This window comes from Orycteropus afer, unplaced genomic scaffold, assembly GCF_000298275.1.
Source record: "Orycteropus afer afer isolate SDZICR_OR568_19922 unplaced genomic scaffold, OryAfe1.0 scaffold00085, whole genome shotgun sequence".
Classification (NCBI taxonomy): Eukaryota; Metazoa; Chordata; class Mammalia; order Tubulidentata; family Orycteropodidae; genus Orycteropus; species Orycteropus afer.
In genome coordinates, this window is record NW_006921672.1 from 10,800,161 (window position 1) to 10,810,080 (window position 9,920).

General features: G+C 52.6%; 2 protein-coding genes across 2 annotated transcripts in view; both read right to left on the minus strand.

Annotated features, from left to right (window-relative positions):
* HCRT (hypocretin neuropeptide precursor) overlaps positions 1–293 on the minus strand; it is a 1,274-nt gene extending 981 nt beyond the window's left edge. Inside the window, exon 1 of the mRNA XM_007942152.1 lies at positions 273–293. Coding sequence (XP_007940343.1) covers positions 273–293 — 21 coding nt within the window. The remainder of the gene's footprint in view (positions 1–272) is intronic.
* A 3,409-nt stretch (positions 294–3,702) lies between these two features.
* Positions 3,703–7,371, minus strand: GHDC (GH3 domain containing). The gene is made up of 8 exons (XM_007942153.1): positions 7,095–7,371; positions 6,440–6,561; positions 5,804–6,305; positions 4,966–5,158; positions 4,789–4,860; positions 4,574–4,707; positions 4,136–4,221; positions 3,703–3,921 (listed from the first exon to the last, which is right to left on the minus strand). The coding sequence occupies exons 1-8, from the start codon at positions 7,369–7,371 to the stop codon at positions 3,703–3,705; spliced, it is 1,605 nt and encodes a 534-aa protein (XP_007940344.1).
* Between the last annotated feature and the right edge of the window lie 2,549 nt (positions 7,372–9,920).

Sequence of the window (9,920 nt, forward strand, 5' to 3'; positions counted from 1 at the left end):
GAGGGGAGTGTGTGTGAAATGAGATGCCATGTGCCAACACAGACCTGACACATGGTAAGTGTTCAATAAACATGAACTCTTAGGAGAATGGGACAGGAGCCAATGTTAGCCAAGGCAGATTCATAGCCAAGGCCACCCAATGCCCTGCCTCAGAGCCCAGAGCGGAAAAGGTCTAGAGCAGAGCCACCTCTGGCCTTTCTCCCAACCCCCAAGCAAGTACCCTCATTGCCTCCTTGGAATGATGAGTCACCCTTGGGTCCCTGGCTTATTACCTTCGTGGAGGGAGGGCTCATGGTGTCTGGAGCTCAGAGTGGGGTAGCCAGGAACGGTGGTGTCTTCAGAGGTCCAAATTGCCAGGAATCTTGAGGCCGTTGACTATGACCTGCTACCAGGGGCCTGGGGTTTATAGTGCTCTGAGATGGTGGGGGAGAGATGGGCACTTGCGTCCATTCTGGGGCCAGACAAAGGCAAGGCTAAGATTAGCCTCCCACAGGGGGGCCGTCTCCAAGCTGGGCCCAAGGAATGGCCACTGAAGCATTGACAAGCAGGAGTTGGATCACTAATCCCCCTGGACCCCCCTTCATACGTCTGCTTGCTCCCTGGAGATGGGGCGGTCTCCGGGCACTAACGAGGCCACCTTGCACCCAGGAATCTGGGAGCACAAAAGCGGCCTTGGCTGGGGCGCTGGCCTGGGACAATGTGGTGGTGGGAGCAGCTGCTAATTAAGGGTAGGAGAAGAGGCAGTCTTAAGACCCACTGTCCACGTGTGGGAGGGCAGAAAGGGAGGAGGGCGGCCAGGCAGCAGGCTGCTTCCTCACGGCTCCTTGTTGCTGCCCCTGGGATCTTCCCTAGGGCCTTCTTCCATAGAAAAGGCTCCTATGCTGTCCCCAGCCCCAGTTCTCTTCTTCCCTTCTGTCCCTTTCACCAGCTTTCAAGGTGGCAAACCTTGAAATCCCAGCCTGGGAGTAGGAGGAAAGGAAGCTGAATCTGGTGTTACCTTTCCACCTCCTGGCTTTCTCCCTGGATCAGACTGCGTGGGAGTGAGGGGTGGAGCCCCAACCCACCATCAACAGGGAGTGAGCCTTCTCAAGGCCCTAGTTTCTCTTATTCAGGGTACCATTTATGGAGCACCTCCTCTGGACCAGAACCTGCACTGGGTGCTGGAGTGACAGTGGTAAATAAGACATGGCCCCAGCTTTCAAGGAATTCACAAGTCCAGGTGGGAAGGCCACCTGGGAATAATGACTGTTTAGTGTGGGGAAGGAATGACATAAGTAGGCATGTAGGGCAAAGTTGAACCAATTACTTATGCCTTTGGTGGGGCAGGTCTTCAAAGGCCTTGCATGAAAAATGGATTTCTATAAGATAAGGTGGGAGCTATGGTGGCGTAGTGCCTAAGGCATTTGATTAATAACCAGAAGACTGGCAGTTCAAACCCACCAGCCACTCCTCAGAAGGAAGACTGGGCAATCTACTTCTTTTTTTTTTTTTTTTTGGTTTTGTATGTTTACTATATGGAACAAAAAATACATATGATGTAATGTTCGGTTGAAAGAGAAAATAATAAAAATGAAATACAAACCATTATGTCAATTCCATATATAAACCATACCTCAATGTTATTATAACTTTGGAAGCACCACATTGGGCAATCTACTTCTGTAGAGATACCACCTCAGAAACCCAAGGAGGGGTCGCTATGAGTCTAATTGACTCAACATCAGTGAGTTTTTTTTTTTTAATCAGCTAAGGTGGGGCGTATGGGAGCAGTGGTGGTTTAGTGGTAGAATTCTCACCCATCATGCAGGAGACCTGAGTTTAATTCCTGACTTATGCACAGCCACCACTTATACGTCAGTGGAAGCTTGAATGTCCTATGATGCTGAACATGTTTCATCAGAGCTTTCAGACTAAGATGGACTAGGAAATAAAGGCTTCACGGTCTACTTCTGAAAAGCAGCCAGTGAAAACCATATGGACCACAACAGTCCAATCTGTACTGATCATGAGGATGGTGCAGGACCAGACAGCATTCCATTCTGCTGTGTCTGGGATTGTCATGAGTTGGGGCTGACTCAGTATCAGCTAACAACAAAGGTGAAGGGAGAATATTCCACAGAAGGGACAACTTGAGCAAAGGCAAGGAGGCATGCCAGTGCTCAGCCCATATGTGGGGGGTGTGGTCCTCATAGTCAAGGGTTTGTCACAAGGAAAGGGGAGAGAAGTGACTGGAGATGTAGGTGAGGGCCAGAGTCAGAGGGTCCCACAGGCCTAGCTGATTACATCTTGATCCTGTGGGTAAAGAGAAGCTGTGGGAGGGTTTTAGTAGAAAGAGGTCATGGGTGGGTGGGTGGGAGCAGGTGCCTGGATGTGGAGGCATGGACTCAAGAAGCAATTCAGAGACAGAATTGGAAGTGTGGCAATGAATCAGGAGTGGGTGCTGCCTTTATCTAGGAGGAGCTATGGGGCCTTGGATAACCCTCACAACTTCCCTGAGTCTCAGTGTCCCCAGTGGTCAACCCTGATGATTTCTGATTCTTTATGATCTAAAGTAGAACAACCTTCCCATCCTGGATGTGATTTGTGCGTGTTGGGCCAGGGAAGAGACCAATACTAAGCCAACATAGGTGAAGTTGGGAACCAGCCCTTCCACATTGAAGGAAATCTTGGAATAGGGGATGTGCCTGCTGGGCTGGCCTAAGCCCTGGCAGGTGTCCCTGAGAGCTCCAGGTGCACATCTCACTGCTGCCAAGTTGATTTGACTCATAGCGACCCCTCCTTGGGTTTCTGAGGCGGTATCTCTACGGAAGTAGATTGCCCAATCTTCCTTCCAAGATGTGGCTGGTAGGTTTGAACTGCCAGCTTTCCGGTTAGCAGTCAAATGCCTTAGGCACTACGCCACCAGAGCTCCCTGGGTGCACATACTTGGGCCCAATGCAGCCCAGAGCAGAGAGTAGGGGGAAAGGGATGAAAGGGAAATGGATGGGTCAAGGCAGGGAGCGCCTAGACTGGGACAGGAGCAGAACGAACGGGACCACTACACAGTTTCCCCAAAAGCAGAGACCCTGAGTCAAGAATCTGGATGCAAGAGCTTTATTTGGGAAGTCATCCCAGGAAACAGAGAGAGAGTAAGTAAGACAGGGAATGGAGGAAAACCAGGGAAGAGTGTTATTGAGTACATTACTGCTGTGGGCAACTGAGGCTAGCTTCTGTTGGGGCCCCTCTGAGAGACTGGGTAGGGGTAGGATACACTTCAGAATTGTTCCACTGAGGGTCTTTATTCACCGCCTCCTGTTCCTTATTGACCTGACTGAGGGCTGCTCCTTGGGGCATCAACTCCCCAATACTTCCAGTATGCAGTGCACTGGCCAAGCACACACGGTGGCCAGAGAGCACCCTCAGGCTGAGAGACACAGGAAGCCACAATGTGCGTGGGAACTCTCTAGTAGTGTCCTCCTAGGTGGGCTCAGGGGCAGCTGGGCAGGGTACTGCTGCCATCTGCTCCGCCCCTGAAGCCTGTGCCACAGAATTGGCCAACTAGGTTGGGCCTCCCTCAGGCCCAGCAGCTCTGATGGACAGCTTTCAGGTGAGTCAGAGTCAAAGACCTCAGCCAAGAGCTCCATCCACTGCCCCATCCGGAAAGGCCTCAGAGGAAAAAACAAGGTGGCCTCTGAGGGGATACAGGGCAGTAGGCAGTTTGGCTCAGGACACCACTCTCCTCTGCAGGAACTGGGCCAGGTGCCTGTGTCTAAGGACCCGGGGCATGTCAGGAGGGAAGGGGTAGCAGGGGGAGGCAATGAGGGTTGCCCGGAGTGCTCTGAAGGCCCCATGTCCCACCAGGTGGACTCTGGCAGGGCCCACACTGCCCCGGAACCGCAGTGACTTGTAGCAGGGAGAGGTTTCCTGAAGGCAGTGGTCAAGCTGGAAGCAGAGAGGCCAGAAGGAGGCTGTATGTGAGTGTGTGTGTCTGTGTTAAAGACTCATCATTCTCTTCCTGGAGCCTCAGGGAGGGAAGACTCATCATCCTCTTCCTGGAGCCTCTTCCCCTGCCCCTTTTCTCCTCATCACTCCCCTGTCCCCACAGCACCTTGGGAGTAAAGGGGACATGTCAGGCCCCATCTCCTATCTCATTTACCTTGTCTCGATTTTCCTCTGACAGGTTCCTCAGTCCTCTCAGCTCCACGAACACCTCATAGTGGGGTGCAGAACCCTCTGAAGAATCTGTGGACAGACCCCCATATGCACACACACTTCTCGTGAACGGGGCTGCTGCCAAGGCCAATGTCCTCTGCCCCATCTAGTCTTCCCTTCGCTGAAGTTCATGGAAACAAAAAGAGTTTCTTGGCGGGAAGTGGGGTAAAACAAAGAAGAACCTGAAGTTTAATTCTCAATATAAGTCAACTCAGGAAAGGATGGGTAGGGATGGGAGTTAGATATTTGGAAGGACTTTTGTTAGGAACAGTAAGAGGATTGAGGCTTCCTTCCTTCCTAGAAATTTACCAGCAGGGTAGGATGTGTTAGGCAGCAGCTGACACCAAAGAATGGGAGGTAGAAACCCAATGGAGAAGCTTACTCAGAATGCTACTCTCCACACAGACATGGTCCAACATCTTGGCACCCAGCCATTGCCTCACTGCACGGCCCAAGGCCTCAGAGAATACCTCTTCACCAAGATCTTCCCCGCGCACATTCAGGGTCTGGCCCAGCCTGGGCAGAAGGAAAGAGGGCTGGTAGTGGATCCCAGGGCTTAAGGATGGTCCCTCAGCCTCCTGTGGGGGGGTCACCTACCTGCGGACAAACCTGACAACTGGACACTGGTTGTAGGCACCAACCACCTGGACCACATCACCCAGGCGGCATCTGATGGGACGGAAGTGAGGATGAGGTCAGGCCCCAGGGCCCACTGGGTCATGCCCCTGCCCCTCCTGAAGGGTCCAGAAGGGCCTGGGGTAGGCAGGTGATCACCTGGTAAGGCTGATGTGGTCAGTCAGCACCAGCTCGTACTCTGTATCCTTCTGGGCCTCAGCCAGTAGGAGAGTGGAAGTAGCCTCCTCCTGGGGCCCCTCCTTGACTGGGAGCAGCTCAGTGAACGGAGCCCCAGGGGGGAGAAGGTAGAGCCCACGAGGCTGCTCTGGCCACAGGTTCAGGCCTACCACTCCTGGGGGGAGTAAGCAGCCATCTGATGGGGCTGTTGCTTCCTGGAAGGCAATCACCCCTCACCCTGAACTCCAAGCCCCAATCCTCTGAGCATCTGATCCCACTGCTGCCCTTCCATCCCATCGTTCCTCGCTTCCCCAGGCTCTAAGGCCCTAGTTGGCAAGCAGCAGAGTGTTATGGTTCTGGAGGTAGCCGACCTAGGGTTAAACCCTGGTGCTGTGTGAGGTTGTGCAAGTCTGTTAACCTCTCTGAGCTTGTTTCTGCTAATCCTCACCATATAATTTAAATACATTTAAATGACACAATTATGCAGGGGTCCATACAGTTATATAACTCACTGCCATCAAGTCAGTTTGACTCATAGTGACCCCTCCTTGGGTGGTGGTGTAGTGCCTAAGGCATTTGACTGCTAACCAGAAGGCTGGAGGTTCAAACCCACCAGCCACTCCCTGGGAGGAAGGTTGTTGGGCAATCTACTTCCATAATGATATCACCTTGGAAACCCAAGGAGGGGTCGCTATGAGTTGGATCCAACTTGACGGCAGTGAGTTTGGTTTTTTTGGTTATACTGTTATATAGGCAGCTAGCTGGAACTATGTTGACCTCTGTCTCTGCCCCCAGCCCACCTCCCTTGAGCCCTGCTAACCTCCAGAGGCAGCGTAAGCAGGTGAGAAGAAGGATAGTCCTTGGCACCATAAGGCCCCCAGCGCAGCCACAGCCTCGGTCTGACCTCCTGAGTCCAGAGTCACCACCACCTGCAGCTTTGGCCAGAGTCGTAGGGCCAGTCCTCGGGGTCCTTGCTCCAGAGCCTCCTGCAGCTCAGCTGCCCGTCTAGGGAGAGGCCCTCCTGGGTTCCCTGTAGCTATTGCCTCAACCAGCTCTTCGCCATCAGCCTCCAGGCCCAAGAAGACATCTAGCAGCTCAACTGCGCTCCCGGCCTCCAGGGCCCTCAGCCTGGGGCACCTCAGTGCCTCCAGCAGCAGGGCCTCAGGGTCCCTGGCTCCAGAGGGACTAGCCTGGCCCAAGGCATGCCCAGGCCAGGGGAGGGGGCTGGGCCAGGGGGAGGTAAGGGTCACACGGGCAGTGCTTCCTGGAGCCAGCACCTCTGGGTAGGCCTTTTTGAGGGCTACCAGACCCAGCAAGGTGGCCTGGAGGGAGACAAAAAAGAAGGTATTGGCCATGGGCCAGATCCTGGCCCCCAGTTTGAGGGTTCTTTGCCCATCCAATGGGAGGGTTTGGCTGCAGGTAGGAGTCTCTGGTGGGGCTGTGCTCCGGCCTTTACCTGCAGAAAGGCTTCCCCATGGTACTGGTTTGAGGTAGGGGATGGAAGCTGCCCCCTACTCTCCTCTTCCTGGACCTGGCTGGCCTTGGTCAGAGGAAGACAGTTCCGGAAGGTATTAATATCTGTAGCCCAAAAGACACCAGAGACTCCTCATGAAACTACAGAATTCTCCAAGAGTGTCAGGTAAGATTGGTGAGACCCTCGGGAAAGGAACCCAGGAGAGATCTGGTGAGTGTGGGGGTGCCATAAGGGCCCACCCAAAAACCAAACTCACTGCCATCAAGTCAGATCCAACTCACAGTAACCCCTCCTTGGGTTTCTGAGGTGGTATCTCTACAGAAGCAGATTGCCCAATCTGCCTTCTGTGGAGTGGCTGGTGGGTTTGAACTGCCAGCCTTCTGGTTAGCAGTAAAATGCCTTAGGCACTATGCCACCAGAGCTCTCCCATAAGGGCCCAGGGCCCCAGGATGGAAAAATTCATTTTGAATAACAAACTCATTCCTGAGCCTGGGCATGGGCTGTGAATCAGGACCTTCTGCGTGTGTGTGTGTGTGTGTGTGTGTGCACACGCGCACGGGCTTCTCAGGCTGTGAATCTGACCAGCCTGTGGGGTTGCCTTCTCTCTGGGCCTCCTCCCCAGACCCTGGAGACACACCTGGGCTCCCCGGGAGTGGGCAGTGGGGGCGTTGGGCTCCCCGCAGACACCACCTCAAGGCCTGCTGCTGGCTCTGGTCCACGTGTCGTGTGCTCTGCTCCAGTCTCCATTGCTGCCAAGCAGCTGCCCAGCCCAGGGCCCACCATACCACACGGTGCCGGAGGCTGGCAAGCCAGGTCAGCTTGGCATCCTGGGACCGCGGCTGCCCAAGCACAGCCAATAGGGGCAGCAGTAGCAGCAGCAGCAAGAGGAGGACGAGAAGTGGCCACAGCTGCATCTCCAAGTAGCTCCTGAGAGGAGGAAGGGGCCTGGGTACTGGTCTTGCAGGGGTGAGGGGGTAACCCATTTCTTTCCCCACACTTCTGCACCCAGGAAAACCAAGGACAGATGAAGTTTGGGAAGAAGCCAGGGCCTCTGCCAAGCAGGTGATACTGAGGAGAGAACATCAACACTGGGGTCACACTGACCTGAGTTCAGATCCCGCTTTGCCAATGGTTAGTCTGGTGGTAATTCAGCTAACTGCTCGGGGCTCCATTTTCTTTAAAATGGGCACAGTCAGACCTCCCTCGGAAAGCTGTGAGATACTGTATGAAGAGGGCTTGGCACAGAGCCTGGCAAGAGCCACTGCCCAACAAATAACATCTCTTGCCCACTCCCGGGTGGCTCTGCTTCCTCTCAGGATACACCCGGTCCCAGCTGCATATACCTCCTAGCCCTGCCTGCACCTGCCACAGCCCACTTCTGCCAACTCCCAGCACTCAGGGCGTCTCAGTCTCTCAGGCCTTAGGACACATCCGGCTAGAAAGCAGGAGAGTTGGCTTTAAAGGGCTGGGCCCAACAGGGAAATCCGGCTCGCGCCACCAACAGGAGGAGTGGCTGGGGGAGCTCTTAAAGGGGCAGGCTGCCTAAGGGATGAAGTGCTGGTGTAGGCTGGCAGGTAGGGGAAGTTAAGGCCAGAGCAGCGTGGTCCCCAAACTCATGCAGGTGAAGTTATGGAAAAGGCTCCATTGAACAGCCTAAGCTGGGAGGGAGTAAGGCACATCTCACTTTGGAGCAGATTCAGAACCTAGCTTGAATTTGATGACTGCAGGAAGAGGTTCAAATGCCATCATGACCTCTGAGACAGGCGTGCAGGCATTGAGAAAGACCATTAAGACCCAGAGGCAGAGACCAAAAGATGCCAAGAATACAGCCTTAGATGTTCCAGAGATGCCAGCCTTGAGGGAAAAAGGGACCCACTGGGTGTTGATGCCTTCTAGAACTAAAGATAAAAGTTTATAGCCATAAAAAGAAAGCAACCCTTCTTTGTCCGTTTCATGGAGTCAAGGGCTCCCATCCTTGGAAATGGAATGTGTGTATGTCATCGTAAGCTGTAGGTCAACACATACAAATTCTGTATTTACCCACCAGGGGCAGGTGGACTTATAGAGTATCCCGAAACCGTGTTAGTTCTCCTCTTATGCATAAGTAATGAAACTCTTCTCTCTTCTCTTGGTGTGACTGGATTGACTCTGTCCACATCTGAGTACAAAGTAGGCAAGTGGAGAGTGTCAGGGGGAAAGGGTGAGGACAAGGGAGGAGGAGCTACTCCACGGAGGGAGGGAGCAGGAGTGAGTGAGCTAGCCTAGCGAGTGTCCCAGTCAGCTTCCATTTGCACTTCCCTCCAGTCCAAGCCTTCCCCAGACCCATCTTGCCCCTTCTCTGTGACACTCTTAGTCCCAAAGTTTTGGCACCCAGAGAAAACAGCAACCACCAGATGGAAAATTCCTCAACTTCCTAAAGGCCTCTCATTCCCCATCCCTACCCCCAAATGAAATCTCACAGGACTACTCAAAAAGACCACCAGCCAGCAGACTCAACTTCACCTGGGAGCTTGTTAGAAAGGCCTGGTCTCAGGCCCCACCCCAGACCTACTGAATCAGAGTTGTGTTTTAAACAAGATCCCTAGGTTTGGCAAACACAGTCAAGTTTGGGAAGTATGTGGGTTTCCTGTTGTCCATAGTTACGTCCTCCCTCCACCTCTGCTCTCCACCCAAACCAAAACCTGTTGTCATCAAGTTGATTCTGACTCACAGTGACCCTATAGGACAGAATAGAACTGCCCAGTGGGGTTTCCAAGGCTATAATCAGTACAAAAGCGGACTGCTACATCTTTCTCCTGTGGAGTTCCCGTTTGAACTGCTGACTTTACGGTTAGCAGTCGAGAGCTTAACCACTGTGCCACCAGGGCTGCTTGCTCTTGCCCCCCTTCCCACCAAAAAGGGAGCTCTGGTGGCATAGTGCCTAAGGCATTTGACTGCTAACTGGAAGGCTGACGGTTCAAACCCACCAGCCACTCCACGGAAGGAGGACTGGGCAATCTACTTTCGTAGAGATACCGCCTCAGAGACCCAAGGAAGGCGAGGCTCTTAAAAATGAAAATCCCTCCCTTCAACTCCTCCTCCACTTCTAGGTCTTGCATTGTCTTTCTCTTCACATGGAACATGGTTGAAGCTCACTCTCTGGAGGCTGTTCAGTTCACTTGTACTTTTTTCTTTTTTCCCTTTCTCAGATCTTACATTTACTTTATTTTGTTTTATTTTTGGTGAAAATATACTCATTAAAACATGCTCCCATTTAACAATTTCTGTACATTTTGGTTAGTGACATTGGTTACGTTCTTCACAATGTGTCAACGTTCTCCTTATTTCTGCTCTAGTTGTTTCAACTCCATTAGTTTAGACCTACGGCCCCCTAAACTATATATATATATGTATATATATATATATATAGTAATTTGGGTGAAAGTTTATAAAGCAAATTCATTTTCCATACAGCAGTTCATAT

Bases quoted from the DNA above. Each gene is read 5' to 3' on its own strand.
- GHDC (XM_007942153.1), bottom strand. From the start codon at position 7,371: ATGCAGCTGTGGCCACTTCTCGTCCTCCTCTTGCTGCTGCTGCTACTG. The intron at 5,159-5,803 runs GTTAGCAGGGCT...TACTCCCCCCAG, and splicing joins TGCTTACGCTGCCTCTGGAG to GAGTGGTAGGCCTGAACCTG. The intron at 4,222-4,573 runs GTAAGCTTCTCC...GTCTGTCCACAG, and splicing joins TGTGGAGAGTAGCATTCTGA to ATTCTTCAGAGGGTTCTGCA.